This window comes from Pelophylax lessonae (assembly GCF_965119305.1).
Source record: "Pelophylax lessonae genome assembly, chromosome: 5".
In the NCBI taxonomy this organism is placed as follows: domain Eukaryota; kingdom Metazoa; phylum Chordata; class Amphibia; order Anura; family Ranidae; genus Pelophylax; species Pelophylax lessonae.
This window is the reverse complement of record NC_138772.1, coordinates 191,252,947-191,273,131: the sequence shown is the minus strand read 5'-3', so window position 1 is coordinate 191,273,131 and position 20,185 is coordinate 191,252,947. Positions and strand designations below refer to the sequence as shown.

The following is a 20,185-nucleotide window of genomic DNA, read 5'->3' as shown; positions in this document are numbered from 1 at the left end:
TACAGCTCAAGCCACAGCCAATCACAGTTAGAATCACGCCCCTAGGGACACACACAGCCCCTCCCTCTCAAATAAAGTTAACCCCTTCACTACCAGTGTATTTTTACAGTAACAGTGCATATGTATAGCACTGATTACTGCAGTAATGTCACTGGTAACCTCAAAAGTGTCAAAAATGTCAGTCAAGGGTCCGATCTGTCCGCCCCAGGAGCCTGCAGAGCATTGCACCGAGCTCAGCAGACCATACTGCGTACAGCTTTCTGCCCGTATCCCTGGTGTGTTTGAAAGCTGTAGAAAGCGTCAATGAAAACGCTCATCACCACTCTAGCAGTTCATTGAGAACTACAAGCTGTCTGCCGCTGTGGCAGATGGAACTTGTAGTTGATTCATTCAGTCACAGATTCTTAGACTTTAGGGAAATCTGGACTTTGGTTAGACATTAATAAAAATAACGGAATTTTTGTAAAATCTTACCGTAAAATTCCTTTCTCTGAGTCCTCCGAGAGTCGCCGCCCACTCACACAGTCTTCACCAATGGGTATTGACCTTTTCTCCGCAGGAGTAGCTAGGCACAAGACTTGTTAGTAACAAAGACTTTTAGCATAGACACACCCCTAGGGGCTGTCCCACTAGTCAATACCTCCCTGCACCAGCATTCCCAACTCAGTTTGGTAGCATAGCAGTAAGAGTACACAAAAACCCCAAAAGAGGGGCGGGGGGCGGCGACTGTCGGAGGACTCAGAGAAAGGAATTTTACGGTAAGATTTTACAAAAATTCAGTTTTCTCTTATGTCCTCCGACAGTCGCCGCCCACTCACACAGTCTTCACCAATGGGATGTCCCAAAGCAGTGTAGACATGAGGGGTGGGAGACGCAGCCGCAGAAAGAGCAACGCAGTACCCACATCAGAGAAAGGAACCTTACACACAGTAAGAGAACCAGCTGGGCAACAGGAACGTGCTCAACAGGAGCAACAACCCAGGAAAACAAGTAACCCAGGGGTAAAACACCCCAACAGCCAAAGACCCAAAAACAAGGGTCACTATGGCACTGCCGCACTGAGAACTTTACGGCCAAAGGAGGCATCGGCCGATGCCTGAACATCCACCTTATAAAACTTGGAGAAGGTGTGCACGGACGACCAAGTCGCCGCCTTACACACCTGGACCACTGAAGCCTGATGCCGGAAGGCTCAAGACGCACTCAAAGACCTGGTAGAGTGCGCCTTCACAGGGAAGGGCGGAACCCTTTCCTTCAAGGCATAGGCCTGCACAATGGTTTGTCTGATCCATTTGGCGATGGTCACAGCCGACGCCGCCATGCCCTTCCGAGGTCCCTCAGGAAGGACATAGAGGGAATCCGACTTGCGAAAAGATTTAGTGGACGACAGGTAAACCCTGATCGCCCGGACAACATCCAAGGAATGCAAGGCAACTTCCTTAGGATGTTTTGGCTTCGCGCAGAGCGAAGGCAAGACAATGTCTTCATTAAGGTGAAAATCCGAGATCACTTCTGGAAGAAAGGACTGGTTAGGTCGCAAGACCACCTTATCCTTGTGAAGCACCAAATAGGGAGAGCTGCAGGACAACGCCGCTAGCTCCGACACTCTGCGAGCCAAAGTGATCGCCACCAAAAAGGCAACCTTTTTGGACAGCAGAGGTAACGAGATCTCCCTGAGCTTTTCAAAGGGAGCGCGCTGTAACACGGACAGAACCAAGTTCAAGTCCCTCCGAGGAGGGGCCAAATGACGCACCCCTTGAACAAAGGTGCGAATTAATGAATTAGACGCCACAGGGCGCTGAAAAAGAACAGCCAGTGCAGAAATCTGGCCCTTTATCGTGGCCAGCGCCAAATGCTGGTCCACACCAGTTTGGAGGAAAGCCAGCACTCTCGACACCGAGTATGAGCGAGGGGAAAACCCCCTGGACTCACACCAGTCAAAGTACGCTTTCCAAGTACGGTAATAAATCTTCCCCGAAGAGGCTTTTCTAGCCTTGATCAAAGTAGGAATGACCTCAGGGGAGAGACCCTTGTCTCTCAGGACCTGGCTTTCAACAGCCAGGCCGTTAAAGCCAGCGACTGTAAAGCAGGATGGAATATCGGCCCTTGAGACAGAAGGTCTTCCCGGATCGGCAGGCGCCACGGAGGCTCGACTGCCAGATGAACGAGGTCTGCGTACCAAGACCGGCGAGGCCAGTCCGGTGCCACCAGAATCACTGTGTGCTGTTCCGAGGCCAACCTGCGAAGGAGCCTGGACAGCAGCTGAATGGGAGGAAAGGCATACATCAGATGATACTGATGCCAGGGCGCCACCAACGCTTCCGAGGCGTCCGCCCGAGGATCGCGCGTCCTTGCCACGAACCTTTCCACCTTGTTGTTTAGACGAGACGCGAACAGGTCCACATCTGGTGAACCCCACCTCGCGCACAACATCTGGAAAACCTCCGGGTGTAAGGACCATTCCCCCTGGTCCAGGGTCTGGCGGCTCAGATAATCTGCCTGCCAGTTTTCCACCCCCGGTATGTGTACTGCCGTTATCGCCGGGACGTGAGTCTCGGCCCAAGACAGAATGTCGGTCACTTCCCGAGCCGCTCGGGCACTCCTGGTGCCCCCTTGGTGGTTGATGTAAGCCACTGCTGTGGCATTGTCTGTCTGAACCCGAACCGGACGGCCCCGAAGTCGTCCCGACCACTGGAGAAGGCAAAGCTTTATCGCTCTCAATTCCAGAATGTTGATCGGAAGGGAGGATTCCTCCTTCGACCAAGTTCCCTGGGCGGACAGGTTGCCCAGGACACCACCCCAGCCCGACAGGCTGGCATCCGTGGTGACCACCGTCCAGAATAACGGACGAAAAGACTTGCCCCCCGACACCGCCGGGGACTGGAGCCACCACAGAAGACTCCTTCTGGTGCGGTGGCTCAGTGAGACCCGCAGATCCAGAGACTGAGGTCGCCCGTCCCACTTGGCAAGAATCTCCGCTTGGAGACCCCGCGTGTGAAACTGAGCAAAGGGGATCGCCTCGAAGGCCGAGACCATTAACCCCAGACACCTCATGCAGGTCCTGAGTGATGAGGATCGGCTGTCCCTGAGGGACTTGACTTCGTCCTGAAGCGTCCGGAGCTTGTCCTCCGGCAGGAAGACCTTCGCCTGAACAGAGTCCAGAACCATCATCCAGTGAAGGCGAACCGAAGGGCACAGAGTCGACTTCGGAACGTTTATGGTCCAACCGAACTCCTGAAGTGTCTGCACCGTAGTGGACAGGTCGTTCAACAGGCTCTGACTGGCACTCGACCTTAACAGGAGATTGTCCAGATATCCCAAGACCGCAATGCCCTGGGCTCGCAACAGGGCCAGAACAGGCGCCAGAACCTTGGTAAAAACCCACGGAGCCGAAGCGAGACCGAAAGGTAACGCCACGAACTGGTAGTGTTCCTCCGCAATGGCGATTCGAAGGTACCTCTGGTGGCCCTCGAAAATGGGGATGTGTAGGTACGCATCCTTCAAATCGATGGAGGCCATGAATTCCCCCGGGCTCAGGGCAGCCACCACTGAGCGCAGGGATTCCATGCGAAATTTCCGAACACGCACGAAGCGGTTCAGAGCTTTTAAGTCCAGGATCGGACGCACCTTGCCCTCCTTTCTGGGCACAGTGAACAGATTGGAGTAAAACCCCCGAAATCTGTCCCGATGAGGCACCGGAACCACCACCCCCTGGGCCCGCAGGTCCAGCACCGCTAGGTGCAGATCCCGCAAACGCTCCGGAGGCAGTTGAAGATTCGAGGGAAAAAATCTGCCCGCCGGCCGAGAAAGAAATTCGATCTTGTAACCTGATCGAACAATTTCCTGAACCCATCTGTCCTGAATGCCGAACAGCCAAGGCTGGAGGAAACCGCGCAAAAGTCCCCCCACCCCAGAAGCGGGTGAGGGCGTCACTTCAGGCGGACGCGGAGTGGGGCGCAGAACCGACTTGTCCGGACTTCTGCTTACCTGCCCACGGCTTCTTCTGGCTGCCTTGGCTTTTGAAGGGCTTGCCCTTGGACTGCAATCTAAGGGCACGAAAGGACCCCTGAGAGGGCCTAAAAGTGGAGTTCCGCTTGCCGCGAAAGGAATTGTTCTTCGGATTCTGGGGCAAGAGAGTGCTCTTGCCCCCAGTGACTCCTTTCACCAGAGTATCCAAAGCCTCGTCAAAAAGGCGAGATCCAGCATAGGGAAAATCCGCCACCGTTTTGCGAGACGATTGGTCAGCCAACCAACTTTTCAGCCAGATCAGTCGACGGTTAAGCACCGCGACACTAGACAGGCGTGCAGCCAAAGGGGCCTCATTCAAGGCCGCATCGCACAAATACATGACCCCCTGATGGATCTGGTCCACCATAGCCAGTGTAGCCGGTGGGGCAGAATCAGCCACCAGGGTGCGTCTGAGCACCTTCGTCCAATCTGCCACCGCCTGAGCTGCCATAACCGAAGCAAAAATAGGTTTGAGCATAGAGCCCGCCACCATATACGCGTGACGGGCAAGAGACTCCAACCTCCTGTCCGTAGGATCCCGGAAAACCGGAGTATCCTCAGTGGGAACTAGGGTAGCCTTGTTCAAAACGGCCACAGCGTGATCCACTTGGGGCGCTACACACCAGCGCTCGTCAGTGGAAGGTGCAAAAGGATAAAGCAGTTTAAACCGACTGGACACTGTAAAGGGCTTCTTTAAAGTGCGCCATTGCTCATTTACAGTGTGATGAAATTCAGCAGGGCAGGGGAAAACCTGCGCCGATTTGCGGGTTCTGTGTGTCCCAAAGGAGGACACCCTAGCTGGAGGAGTGGGCTCATCCTCCAGGTGCAGTGTGTCTTTTATAGAAGCTATCAGCTCATCCATGAGCGCAAGCTCTTCAGGCGAGCCAGGGGGAGAAGTATCAACCCCTTCCACCTCCGCCTCCCCCTCAGACCCCAAAAGGTCCAGAGATGAGCGAGACCCTGAAAAGAGGAAATAGATAACCTGGCTCTTTTTTGCAGAACGTTCAGCCATCAGCACCTGCATCTGTGACACCAAAGATGCCACTACAGTGGCCAAATCAGACCCCTCGGGGGGTTGAAGCATACCCCTGGTCCCCCACCAGGGCCGGGGGGGAACTTGCTATCCTGGGAATCCATGCCAAAACCAAGTATGGAACAAAAAGGCACTGGCCCTTTAAAGACCACGGCGAGCGCAGCCCACCGTATACTCACTGTATGCACCGACCCCCACAGGGACAGAAAATACTGAGTTAGGAAGGATAGCACAGAGAAAACCTGGAGAGAGCACTGCAGACTGCTGCCACCGATCGCTGTCCGGAGAAAGAGGAAGTGATGGCGTGAGAGGCTGAACTATATAACCTATGGAGGCTCAGGGAAAATGGCTGCCCGGCAGGATTGAATGGAGGCTACAGGAAAATGGCAGCCGACATGTGCTCGGATCGAGCGCCCATGTCACCACAAAAATGGCGCCGACTGGCGCCAAAAGCACACCGCTCTGCGCCGTGTACAAGGCTCAGGGAAAAGCCGCAATAGCCCACAGCACAAAGAAATGGCGGACCGCACGGCGCACAGCCGTAGCGGTCGCCGCCACACATGTCTGCACTCACATCACCCAAAAGGTAACACCGGAGCGAGAGGGGTCCCCGCCACAGCAATGAATAAAGATCTTAACCCCCGCAGGGATCACATCAGGGAGCCCGCACACACAGACATGGGGGGAACACACAGCCACAGACTGACACCCCAGATAGAGGTCCCCACATAGAAGGTGCTTACCGTACCGGATGGCGTGGGGAACCATCTCAGAACGACAAACCGCTGTCCTATATGACAGGGAGTGCCGTAGCCGGGAAGCAGGCGACCGCAGCACACAAGTGCAGAAAGCGTCCAGTGAGGTAGCCACCTCACAGGCTGCATCCCCGCAGCGAGCAGGGATGGGTCGTTCATGGCGCCAGGGCGAACCATAGCAGAACGCTCGATGGCAGGCTGGGGATCCATCTGACCCTCAGCCCTGGAGACGGCCAGTCCGATACCCAGCTCCGCATGATGTTTCTTCATCCGAAGATCCCTAACTAAGAGCTGGCAAAATAACAGCTAGTAAAGTAAAGAAAAAACACTTTGAAATAAAATCAAAAAAGGGTAGAAGGCTGAGACTGAAGCCCTAGCACAGGAAAGCCTGACTACTCCTGAGCTAGGCAAAATCAAACTGAGTTGGGAATGCTGGTGCAGGGAGGTATTGACTAGTGGGACAGCCCCTAGGGGTGTGTCTATGCTAAAAGTCTTTGTTACTAACAAGTCTTGTGCCTAGCTACTCCTGCGGAGCAAAGGTCAATACCCATTGGTGAAGACTGTGTGAGTGGGCGGCGACTGTCGGAGGACGTAAGAGAAATTACTTATTTCCACATTCTCTTTGCTGTGATTCATGATAGGGGTCAGCTACATTAACAAATAAAATCCCTAAGGAGCATTAAATAAACCCAGTGTTGACAAAGCTTTATTATTCACACAAATTAAAATACACTGAAAGGCTCCTGTAAAGATCCAGTTAAGCTGCATATTCAGTTACTGTGTTATGCACAAGCATAAAAAAAAAAAAAAAAAAAAAAAATCCTTCATTAGTGTCTCACTGGCACCCCTCCCAGACACTGCAGCTCACATTGGGAGGGTTTTAGTAGCAGAGGCAGTACTGCCAATCAAGAAAACAATGGGCAAGACCAGATGCTGCCAGCTGCTACTTGAAGTGACAATGCTGACAGCCATGCCCCATGCAAAATCACATCCCACTGTAGTGCAAGCAGGCTCAGCCTACATAATAGGGATAATCTTTCTTAAAAGTCAGGAGCATTACAGCAGTGCTTTCACCTCATCACAAGAAACTGCATGTAGTGGACTTCACTGGAAACATCAACATATTTTTGAGACCTTGCAGGGGAACTAAGCTACAACTAAGTGCAGATGCCCTTATAAATAAAATGGCCCTGTTGCCACAGAGTCACTAATAAAAAAAAAAAAATTCCAGTTCTGTAACAGAAGCCCATCCAATCATACTTTTCTGAAGGCCTGTCTTGAACCAGCACCACTTTAGTCCTTACCAGCTACTACAGGTATTTCGATCCTGAGCCTTTGGGCCCAGGGACCTTGCCAGAGAAAATGTAAAGATCACAAGGAACTCCTCAGTTGTAAATGGAGTTTGTAAAGTTTTCCGTACTCAAACGGTCTAGTTGGGGCAAGTGCCGGCTTTGAAATATAATCATATCATTTGGAGCACCTCGAGGGGGTATAAGGTTCACTTGCTGTTTTACAAATGTCTGAGCTATGTGCCAGGCACTGAATTTTAGGTATAAATGGAACGTGCCAGGGGGGTCTGCTACATTGTTACTATACTCGTACAAAGCCTGGAGTGTACAGTCTATGATTTTTGATATGACTGACTGATCAACTTGTGAAGTTGTAGGATGTGCAGTTTATGTAGGTCATAGAGCACCTTGGATAAGTTTTGTGAGACATTCAATCCCCACACATTGAAGGAGCAAAAATTAATGGTGGTCATGATGGATGGAAGGGCAAGAGATTGATCCATGACATGCTATAAGCTTCAAAGCTGGAGCCACATTAGGGAAATACCAGGCAAAGGGACTTCTGCCATCACCCCCAGCTATTATCAAGCAAAATGAGAGCCTATCAAGGGAGTGTGGGTTGCTAGTTTGCCATGTGGGCTACAAGATGCAAATTTAGATGTTGGTTCCCTATGTTCCACCAGCTGCATGCATCCTCATTTTCTATCATATAGCCCCCCCCCACCCCCACCCCAACTGTCTATACATCCGATCAAGTATTAGAGGTAAAGATAGCACAAGGACTATAGAGCATCTCAATGAAGCTATGCTCATCGAGTAGAGAAGAAGCATGTCTAGAGTTGCCTTCATACAATTGGCAACCCCCTTGGTGTTCAGGTCAGGGTCTAGTCAGATACGATCAGAGTGTCACCGCCTATGGTTGACTGTAATACCTTAATAGTGGCAGTTTGTGAGTGTCACTGCCTGCGGTACGGCTGCGGTAACAGAAGAGAACCATGTAGCCACTCTGATTCTAGAAAGGGAATAGATGCTGTTAGCCAGTGCCGGGATCCTATGTAGGAAACATCTGTAAGGGGCGCTCTTTCCTCCCTAACAGTCCAGAAATGGTGAAGACCATTATAATCTCCATACAACAAGAAGAGACTCAAGGGTAGAGCACTGGTTAGTGAGTGATGGGGAATGGGCACCTCTGAGGATTGGAGACCTATCGGACCAAATGAGAGGCTGAGCAAGCCTTCAAAAAAAAAAAGCTCTTGGAGGTTTAATAGGTCGGAAATAGAATAGGAGCCAGACATATCTTAGGACAAAGGACACAAGTTTATTACCAATTCACCTGGAATAGGCGGTCCTAGTGCTACTGGGTTCAGTCAGGGTTCCAACTCCAGTGGCTGCAGGTCTAGATTCCTCAGAAAATCATGCAAATCACTGGGGGTATGCAAGATGAATGCTTGGCTGTTCTTCCATACAAGAACATAAAAACAGATATCCCCAGCAAAAGGGATCCTACAGCCCTCATTAGGGGCCGATGTGCATATCGTTCGGCCAAGGTTCTCTTGGACATATCTGGGTAGACAGATCTGCATCCCATCAAAGTCAACAACCCCCTTTTCTCTCGCTTTAAGAGGAATTTCCTCCATCAACATTAAGAAGTGAATTCGGCAGAGTACATCTCTTGGTTTAGAAAGATTAGGGTTGCCAGTGACAGGGTTACCCAGCAATGTATCAAAGATACCCAAACAGTTAGGAATAGGTCATCTGGCATGTAGCCTCCTGGATACCCCTCAAGCCAATGTTTCTCCCGTTTTGGTCCTCTAGGTCGATGTTTCTCAACCATGGCACCTTGGGGTGCTGTGTGCACTAGACCAAGTTTACCCTGGATCAGAGATGGGTGAGAGGACTTGGTGATGGGAGGTCTCTGTGGTGATAGGGGATTCTGATGTAATGGGGAGACTGTAATGGGAAGAGGGGCTTTGATGTGATGATGGCCTCTGCCAAGAAGGGGGGACCTCAGACGTAATAGGGGGAATCTTTGAGGGGACCTCTGATATGAAGTTAATGTCATCAAGGCAGTTGTGTGCATTGTCCCAGGCGCAGGTTTCCCATTGATAAGCAACGTTTACGTTTTTTACATTTTAGACTGGAGTGCCTTAAGACTTTTAAAAGGTGCCATGACTGGAAAAAAAAAAAAAAAAGGTTGAGAAACTCTTCTCTAGGTATTTTGAGACCAAAGAGCTAGCAGCTGACTGTGATGTTCTTTAGCCCCCCCCTTTTGATGTTGTGTGTGCAGGGTAAGGATTGACAGGAGCACTGCCTCACTCAATCATGAAATCCCTGGAGACCACTACAAAGCTCCTCCATATTGTTTCTGTGGTTATTCTTCATGTTCATCAACATGTACTGTAGGTCCAGCTTGGTAGGGAGAGGGGAGAAATACTTTTTATGGAAAGCATGAATTTCATGCGTTTCCCTTACCTACATAAGCTGAGGATTCTCGTAGATGGCGAGTTCTATGTCCACTTTGCTGATCCAGGGAGTCGATGGGGGAATAAGCTTCGGAGTCCCCACATGCAGGCGTCACAGCAAAGGGAATTACGGGAGGCTAAACTCTCTCCCCACCTATGGAAAAGGTGCCTATGTTCTTTTATGGCTGCTAGTACCCTGTGGTTTCTATTTATAGCACTTGCTCAAAGTACTGAAAACAAGAGTTTTTATGGGTTTCATGTGCATTAACATGGGCCAGGAGCTCCAGAAAGCATGCCTTTTATGGCCATTAGCAAACCAGCTCCATTCTCAAAGCTCTGTTTAAGGTTTTACTATTAAACAAAGCTCTACACTAGGCCAAAGTTCTTTTGTTTTGTAGTATATGGTGTATTCTCCTCTCCACACAGAGCTGCAAGGCTGAAAATGATTGAGAAGTGTCTTAAGGATAATTTTAGTAATCTTAATACAAATTGCTTAAAAGTATTGTATGCATTTTACTTGCCTACATTATCTACTTTTTTATTTTATTCTGTAGTCAGTTTCAGGTTACTACTGGCAGATTTGATAGCAAATAATATAAACACACTCTCCAACCCTGAGCTTTTAGAAAAAGGTGGTTTGATCAGGCACAACTGATAATGTTTTCTTATCCACTAAATGTGAACTCACCTTATGGGCCTGAATGAGCATGTGTATTACTCCAGGAGCTCCATGACACCAGTGCACCAGCCGATCGGTCTCATTGCTTAATGATGAAGGATAATTACCCGACCTAAATTTCTTGTGACGGACGTAATCGATGCATGGCTTCACGAGTTCTGTCAGTGTCTCTTGTTCTACTTTTGCCAGAGGCTGTAGAAAACAACATATCTACAGTATATATGTATATACATATATTTATAATAGTAAGGGCTGGAAACACAAATTGCATTGAACTCATGAATGTGCATGTGTCTCTGAATGACTGCTGCAAGATCACGGTCTGCACATCCTAAGTAAAGAATATAAAGAATTCAGTGTTCCTTTAAAGTGCTGTTATATTCTGGTATACTGTATCTCTTCTACTAGCATGCAATAAAGATAACCATTCTTTCTTAGAAACTAAGCCTGAACTGGTACATTGTATAGTGTGCAGGAACCTGACAAGCACCTATTTCCAGATTAGGTTTACAGTAGGCAATTCTGTGCATTCAATTACTATATTGCTTGGCTTCCTATACGGTGTGAAAACTAGACAAAAGAAAAAAATGGGATTTTTGACTTACCGTAAAATCCATTTTGCCGATGTTCAGTGATGGACACAGCTCCTGATCTTCATAACCATTGGGTCATACTGCCCCCTACAGGAGTAGAACACTAGGCAGAAAGAAGATGGCTATGCCTATGGGCAGTCCCAGGGGGTATACCCCCTCTCCCTGCTATAGGTACTCAGTTTTGCTACAAGCAGTGTCAGAAGAATTGCAACTCCACAGAGGGGTGGGTGCCGTGTCCGTCAATGAACATCAGGGAAATTGATTTTACGGTAAGTCAAAAATCCCGTTTTCTTTTTCATTAATTGACAGGCAGCTCCTGATCTTCATAACCATTGGGATGTCCCAAAGCAGTGTTAAACATGAGGGGTGGGAACAGCAAATAAATTCCCAAGGCTAAAAACAGTAGCCAACCAGGCAACAGGAGCTCAACCAAAACAACTGGAGTCCACCTGAAAAAACAAAACACCCTCAAAGAGGATCAGGTCCTCTCAACAGCAGCCTGCAAAACCGTGTGGCCAAAAGAAGCATCCGCAGATGCCAACACATCCACTTTATGAAACTTTGTAAAAGTGTGCACCGATGACCAGGTGGCCGTCTTGCAAACCTGGGTCTCTGATGCCTAAAGACAAAAGGCCCAGGAGGCACTAAGCGCCCGAGTAGAGTGCGTCATAACAGGAAAAGGAGGAACCTCACCCCTGATGGAATAGGCCTGAACTACTGTGTCTGATCCATCTGAAAATGGTCGCAGAGGAAGCGGACAACCATTTCAGAGGCCCACCCGTGAGCACAAATAGTGAGTCTGACTTCTTGAAAGACTCCGTAGCTGCCGGGTACACCCTAATTGCCCGGACCACATCCAAGGCATGCAAGGCAATTTATTTTGGATGTTTAGGCCTGGGACACGGGAAAGGCAACACAAGGTCTTCATTCAAATGATAATCAGAGACAACCTTTGGGAATACCGACGGAAAGAGGCAAAGAACTACCTTATCTCTGTGAATCACCATCAGGTGAACGACAGGAGAACGCCGCCAGCTCCGACACCCTGCACACAGAGGTAATAGCCACCAAAAAAAACACCTTCTGAGACAGTGTAAGCAAGGGAATCTCCTGAAGAGATTCTCAAAGGGAGGCTTCTGGAGGACCGAAAGCACCAAATTGAGGTCCCAAGGTGCCAATGGAGACCGTACTGGAGGAACCAAATGTCTGACACCCTGAAGAAAGGTACGCAACAGGGAGTGTGCGACCAAGGGTCGTTGGAAGAAGACTGCCAAAGCCGACACATGGCGCTTGATTCAAGGCAAAATTTTGTTTAACCCCCTGTTGAAGGAAGGTCAGGGTCCAAGCCACAGAGAAGGAGCTAGGATGAACCTCAAGAAACTCACACCACGCAATGTACGTCTTCCACGTATGATGGTAGCTCTTCCAAAAAAGCTAGCTTTTTAACAGTGTAGGAATCATCAAATCATATAACCCTCTATCCTTCTAACACCTGGCGTTCAACAGCCAAGCCGTCAAAGCCAGCGACTGTAAAGCAGGATGGAAGATCGGTCCTTGGGACAGCAGATCCTCCCTGAGAGGAAGCTTCCAAGGAATGTCGGCGACCAGCCACACCAGATAGACGTACAAAGCCCAGCAAGAACCGTCCGGAGCCACTAAGATGACCGGAATCCCTTCTGCCTCAATCCTGCGTAGAAGTTGTGGCAGAAGCTTAAGAGGAAGGAAGGCATAAATCAGATGATACTGACCTCACAGGACCACGGCCGTGGCATTGTCGGATTGAATTCACACTGGACATCCCTGAAGGCGATCCGTCCAATGGTCCAGACACAGTCTGAGCACTCAGGGCTCCAAGACATTGATCTGTAGGTTGGACTCTTGCAGTGTCCAGAGCCCCTGAGCAGAAATATTGCTAAAGACGCCTCCCCAGCCGGACAGGCTGGCATCTGTGGTGACCACTGTCCAATACAGGGGGAGGAAGGATTTGACCACCAGAAATGACGGAGAACAAAGCCACCGTATCAGGGACTCCTTCGTTCCCCGACTCAGCCGGATCTGATTGTCCAGAGACAGCGGAGTCTTGTCCCAATTGGCCAGAATCTCCCTTGCAGTGACCTCGTATGGAACTGTGCAAATGGAACTGCCTCGAAGGTGGACACCGTCAGGCCCAGAACCTGCATGCAAGTCTGGAGGGATGACCATCTGCTGGACAGCAGGAGACGAATTGCAGCCTTCAATTTCTAGAGTTTGTCCAGAGGAAGGAGCACTCTGGCTAAGGCCGAGTCCAGAGTCAGAGTCAGACCCAGATAGTCCAGAGCTTTGTGAACGGAACCAGAGCAGACTTCTGAAAATTCGGATTGAGTGCCAAAAAGGAACCTGCGGCTCTGTCGCAGCTGCAACTGCATCCTCCATCTTTAAGGTCTCACGCACAAATACAATCAGTGCATCCACCAGTGCACTTTTGTGCGCAGTTACAGATGTTGAGGAATTATCCTCACTAACCAGGGGATTCCGGGCACGTAGTTGCAGACCCAGCAGGGTGACCCACGTCCGCGGCGGCCGAATAGGATTCAGGATCTGATGAGACAGGGGAAGGCGGAGGACGCTTTTTGCTAGCCTGTCGCCCAAAAGCCACCTCCACCCGGGACACAAAGGATTCCAGGACCATCATCAGTGCATCAATGGATGGTTGGGACCCGGAGGGGCCCGCAGCCTCAGAGAGGGGATCAGATGGGGAGATGTGCTCCAAAGACTCCAAGGGGGACCCAAAAAAAAAGGTGTAAAACACTGCAAGGGACAACCCCTACCATGCTGGCAGCACCACCCGGTCGCCAAGCACAAAGCACTAAGCGATCCTCAGCAGAGAGGGAGAGAACCCCACCAGACTCACCACCCAGCAGAAACAGGCATATGTAGCCACCAGGATAATCTGCCCTGCATGCCCGGCGATCAGGAAGTAAAAGGATCCTGGAGTCAGCACCAAGGGATGAGGAGGGGCTCCCACCGCCGAAAACGCCGCCCAAAGGGATCCACTGTCATGGCCGCCGCTATTTTCAACGGAAACCCACCACAAAATGGCCGTTAGACTACACAAACATGGCCGCCGTGCATAAAAACACAGAGGCTACAACAAAATGGCGACACCATTACCCAGGACAGATCCCTAGGCCTTAAGGACAGACCCAGGCAGGACGGGGGGCCCTGACAGGAGCCCTCAGCAGGTATAACCCCCCCCCCACCCCATAGCACCCTACCACCACCCCAGGAGGTAGACCAGACAACTCAAAAATCCAGGAGATAAAATTTCTATCTAAAAAGAAAAAGTCTGCCAGGACCAGAGATCGTAGCAAGGAACTAGGGCCTTATTCCTGACTAGACAGAAAAAAACTGAGTGCCTATAGCAGGGAGAGAGGGAGTATACCCCCTGGGACTGCCCATAGGTGTAGCCAAATTTTTTTTCTGCCTAGTGTCCTACTCCTGTAGGGGGCAGTATAACCCAATGGTAATGAAGATTAGGAGCTGTATCTGTCAATGAACGAAAGAGAAATTAGGATTTTGGTTAACCTGTAAAATTCTTTCCTTGGACTACTCACCAGTTTATATTCATGACTACTTGCTGCCACCTTAAGGGGAATGGACACTGGCAAATTTAAGGTCCCCAAGAGACAGATGATGCCATACATGAACACTGTGTGAAACTCTACACAAAGACTTTAACCAAGGAATTAGATGTAATAGGCCTCTGAAAATGCACAGCCAAGGCTGAGATTCAGACATCTCCACACTAGGCTGTTGGGAAGAAACTTCTGAGCTTCACACTTTCCTGGAGGTGGACTTCCTAGCCTTGGGGAGGGTAGGAATGATAGAATATGAAACACCCTGTCCTTCCGGACTTGCTGGATGGAAGAATGGACCCTGCAATAGCAAGACTGGTCAATCTAGAAGAGTCAATGACTCATTTGCTAAGAGATTTACAATGTCTGCAAACCACATTTGTCCTGGTCAAGCATATGTGATCAGAATCACTAGAATGCCCTCGGCCTGCATCCTGCATAACCTGTGAGAAAGCAATTGAAGTGAAGGTAAGGCATAGATCAGTAAAAACCATTCCAAAGAGGCCAGATGATCAGGACGCAAACGTACCCTCTCTCACATCTAGCATCCCTTGGCGCAGACAAATCTGTGCGGCACCTCCAGGTAGAGAGCCCATTTTCACAAATTCAGCTGCTGATGGCTGAGAAAATTTGCATACCAATTTTCTACGCTTGGAATGTGTACAGTGGAGAAGGCTCAAACAAAGCTTTGCCCAGGACAAGAGGAGGTCTGCTTCTTCCTGGCAGACTCCTTGTCCCCCTCCATTGACACTGTCCATAGAGCCCTAATAGCAAAAGGACCAGTGTATGGGAGCTAGCCGTATCGCCCACAGTTCCAGCATGGTGACTGGCCGACAATGACCACCATGTCCCTGAACTGTCTCCAAAACTACTCCGCAGGCTGGCCTCCGTTGTCAAGATTGTCCAATCCATCAGAGGTGAGGATTTTTTGTTATCCAGCATCTGCATGCATATCCACTATTCCAGATTCGATCTGGTATTGGGGGTCAGATGCATTGGCAGATCTAGGAATTCTGTTAAAATAAGCCTACCATTAAAATTATAGACTGATCACTTCTTTGTCAGTGGGCAAACATACAAAATCAGCAAGGGATCAAATACTTTTTTCCCCATACAGTACCTGAACAACATCGGGGTAATAAAAGATCACCGGGCACAGCGTCACCCAGGGTTGCCTTCTCACACCAGATGTAAACCTCCAACTGCTGTACTATCATGTTGCAAACATGGGTTTAAATCATGTGGTGAGGAAGCAACATACCACCTCCTCACTATCTGTCAAACACACTCAGATCGCTTTTCAAAAGGAACACAAGGGCCTGCTGCACTTGTGAATGGGCCCTTATTTGCATTCAGCAGCAGCATCCTTCGGGCATGCTCACACAAAGTTGGGGATTTGTAAAACCCTGTGGTTGAGTGGCGCTTTTACCGCCCGCAATCCCTACCCAATTTATTTGCTGAGGCAGCAGCCAAAGATGTACACATGCCGCAGCAGGAATTAAGCCCCCTGTTGCTTTTGGTGGGTTCTACCGCCTGCCAATCATGACCCATTCAAGTAAATGGGGTCACTCTGTAAGCACCCTGCAACTGCATGATTCTGCAGGGCCCAAGGGGTTAAAGCAGGTGGTGAAAAAGCAACCTGATGCTGCCTGCTTTAACCCCTTGTTTGCTGTACTGCACAAGGTTGCAGGGCCTTTTCAGAGCGGTGTCATTCAATTGAATGGGTCATGCTTGGCACCCACCAACTATGACGGCGTATAACTCTTGCATTGGCTGCAACATTTGTACACCCCTGGCCACTGCAGCTAAAGGGTGTGCGGTAAATATCTTATTTATGGCATTTTACCACCCCCAAACTACAAATGTAAATTAACCCCCTACTGTTCTGAGCCCCCTAGAAGGTTGCTTTCACACTGATGTGCTGTAGTTTACCTGCACCGCGGGTGCAGTGCATCTACCACTGCACCCACGGTGTGGGTAAACCAAAGAGCATCAGTGTGAAAGCAGCCCTATATTATTATAACCAGTGTATTGCTTCACATTGACCTGAAGATCTCTTCTTTTCTGCTGCTGGCACCACTCTAGAGACCACTAACCAGCACAAGAGGTGGAGTGTAGTTGATATTATTCAGCCCGGAACAAGAGCCAGCACTACAGAGGAGGCATCGGCTTATGCGGCTCTTGCTCCCTACTATAGCTTCAACTTTTTAAGTAGTCCCTCTGCATTGCACTCTGTTTGATGCTCTGTGATGGCAAGCTCAGACCACGATCCACCAGCCTCCTGGCAGCGATCTACTGGTAGATCGCAATCTATGGGTTGCTGACCTCCACCCTAAGGGAATTGGCAACTCAGCCTAGGCCAGAACACTTGTGTGGCAGCAACCCCCAAAAAGACAAGTGCCCCTGAACTTGCTGCACCCAGATGAGCAAGTGTCAGTGCAGTTAGCAATGGTTGGAGGCAGGATGGTGCAGACTCAGAGTAGATTCTGTGGAGTCAGTGTGGGGGGGGTTCAGAGAAACACATCTATAGGAACCAGAATCAAAATGGTGCCCGCAAAGTACCAGATTGCCTCTTCACACTGCCATTGCTTGTATAGCACCCCATAGGTAAGCATAGTTAGCTAAAGCCTCCATAAATCCAGGCGACACTGCCTTGGGGGGGGGGGGGGGGGCGGTATTTCCACAGGTCAGTACACAAAAGAAATTCACTAGCCCATGCTGCATTGCCATATCAGGCCCAAACTTCACCCATTACTGAAAGCATACCCTGCAGGGCCTTTGGGGACTTGACACTGCTCCAGGGGATTATTGCCATGGAACTGTAGCCCACCCAGGTCAATGTGGCCACTAGGTACACTATACACCAGGGGGTGCTGCCCACAGGGTCCAGTGTCGTAGACATTACAGTCCATCCAGGTACAGTCTCTTTTGACCTGCTGGCCATAGTGACCAATCCATATAGCACCAACCACTGACCCAGGAGGGCTATAAGCAAACCCCCCCCCCCTCCTCACCAAAAAAAAAGAGCTTCAGAGAAAAACAGCACAAAATGGAAGCTTAGCTGAGCTGAGAAGGGTTATACCAGGAAAGGAATCCTGTCCTTTTTTTGGGCAGTGTCCAATCCCCTGAAGGTAGCAGGATTTGGGCAGTGTCCAATCCCCTGAAGGTAGCATCATAATCCAAGTAGTCATGAATATTACCTCTTCTGTGTTCTGTGACATACAATTAGGAAATTAGGTTGTACCTAGCTAGTGAATAAAAGGACCTGATTACTAAGGAAAATTTTGCAAGGCTTTTTAAACAAAGCTGTATGACTCACCTGCATGAGCATGTAGTAGATACCAGCCAGTCCATGTGCTGCTCCTACATACTGCTTCTTGTGCCACTGATACAGCAGTGGACAGCGCTCAGTCTTATGCTCTTCATTTGATAAGTTTTTCCCAGACTCTATGATGGCATCTACAAGCTGAAGTCAGGAAGAAAACAAAAAAAGAACAAAAAAAAATTATTTTTAAAAATATATTTAACCTGGCAAAACTATGCATCTTATAGTATTGTTATTTTGATTTCAGCATTGAATAATGAAAATGAAGGATTGTTGAATCAATCTGCTTTGTCCAGAGTTCTTAGCTGACTGTGCCCATAAGTGGCAGATTGCTGTTCTTTAAACCATGACACTTTTGTCACCATGTCTTTTTGCTGCAGTAGTGGCAGGCCACCTCATTATACCACCTGACCCAGTAAACGGCTTTCCCACCACCTGCAATTCAGCACCAAAGTTTTTACTGGGCTCTTAGATTCAGTCTTTGTAGGACAAGGTCAAATAGCCAGTAGTAGAGAGGAGAATGCCAGCCTGTAATTTTTTGTCAGCAGAGCTGACACTTGTTGGCTTTTTTCACTCAAAAAAAACCCTGAGGACATTCTGTATATTACACTGACACTCACATCAGTCCTTACAGTACTATTGTGACAAAATGTCAACAAAGGAAATTGCCTGCATGTTGATGTAACATATTAGCAAAGCTAATGTAGGCTGTACATTTGTAAATATATAGCACAAGTTGGATTGGCTTGATGGGCACTTCTTACGTACCATACGGTCAAGCTGCTCCCACAACAGCTCAATAGGGTTGAGATCTGGTGACTGTGCTGGCCACTCCATTACAGACAGAATACCATCTGACTGCTTCTTCCATAAATAGTTCTTGCATAGTTTGGAGGTGTGCTTTGGGTCATTGTCCTGTTTTAGGAGGAAATTGGCTCCAATCAAGCGCTGTCCACAGGGTATGGCATGGCGTTGTAAAATGGAGTGATAGCCTTCCTTATTTAAAATCCCTTTTACCTTGTACAAATCTCCCACTTTACCAGCACCAAAGCAGCCCCAGACCATCACATTACCTCCACCATGCTTGACAGATGGCGTCAGGGACTACTCCAGTATCTGTTCACTTGTTCTGCGTCTCACAAATGTTCTTCTGTGTGATCCAAACACTTCAAATTTAGATTCGTCTGTCAATAACACTTTTTTCCCAATATTCCTCTGTCCAATGTCTGTGGTCTTTTGCCCATCTTAATCTTTTCCTTTTATTGGCCAGTCTCAGATATGGCTTTTTCTTTGCCATTCTGCCTAGAAGGCCAGCATCCCGCAGTTGCCTCTTCACAGTGGACATTGAGACTGCTGTTTTGCAGGTACCATTTAATGATGCTGCCAGTTGAGGACCTCTTAGACATCTATTTCTCAAACTAGAGACTCTAATGTACTTGTCCTCTTGCTTAGTTGTGTACCAGGGCCTCCCACTTCTCTTTCTATTCTGCTGTTCTCTGAAGGGAGTCGTACACACTGTTGTAGGAAATCTTCGGTGTCTTGGCAATTTCTCGCATGGAATAGCCTTCATTTCTCAGGACAATAGACTGTCGAGTTTCAGAAGAAAGTTCTCTTTTTCTGGCCATTTTGAGAGTATAATGGAACCCATAAATGCTGATGCTCCAGATACTCAACTAGCTCAAAAGGAAGGCCAGTTTTATAGCTTCTCTAATCAGCTACCAATTGCACAAGGGTTTTGTATTCAACAATTAGCCTTTTAACAGAATTAGCTAACACAATGTACCATTAGAACACAGGAGTGATGGTTGCTGGAAATGGGCCTCTGTACACCTATGTAGATGTTCCATTGAAAATCTGCCGTAAAGTATCCACTTTTCAAGTCAGAGTTTCGGTCTTTTCCTCCAAACAGATTCCCGTAACCTTTTCAGAATTTCAAACAATATTGGTTGACCATTGTACCATGTTCTATGAACTCGTAGAGAAATATCCCCTTGAGATAAGCTTTTGCGGCTGTTGGCTGTAAGTTCTCAATAAATTACCAGGGAGCTGTTGATCGCTCTCGGTAGTTCACTGAGTTTCCTGTCATTGTGTAACTGCCTGCATGCATTGGGAGGTATGGGTAGACAGCTACACATTTAGCCTGAAAAGTGTAAAGCAGCAATAACTAAAATTTGTCTTCACGGGTTCAGATATGCTTTAAATAGAATATAGAAAAAGAAAAAAAAAAAAAACTACACCCTTTAAAACAAGCCCTCTTTCGGACATGACCATAGTTGACATTTTCTGGAACTAACTGGGAAGAAACAATGGGGCCTCAATTGATACTTTTTATAGGATATGATATAAAGTGCAGCACCAGCTTATACAACAGATATCTCTAGTAATCAGATGATTATATCACTGCAACTGAAATGCAATTTTTTTTCT

The 20,185-nt window shown here is 48.6% G+C and overlaps 1 protein-coding gene across 1 annotated transcript in view; it reads right to left on the bottom strand.

The window, feature by feature from the left end:
* The window catches only part of LANCL2 (LanC like glutathione S-transferase 2), a 100,573-nt gene that overhangs the window by 40,173 nt on the left and 40,215 nt on the right, over nucleotides 1-20,185 (bottom strand). Inside the window, exons 5-6 of the mRNA XM_082259852.1 lie at nucleotides 17,753-17,899; nucleotides 10,236-10,418 (exon numbers count right to left, since the gene is read on the bottom strand). Coding sequence (XP_082115978.1) covers nucleotides 10,236-10,418; nucleotides 17,753-17,899 — 330 coding nt within the window. The remainder of the gene's footprint in view (nucleotides 1-10,235; nucleotides 10,419-17,752; nucleotides 17,900-20,185) is intronic.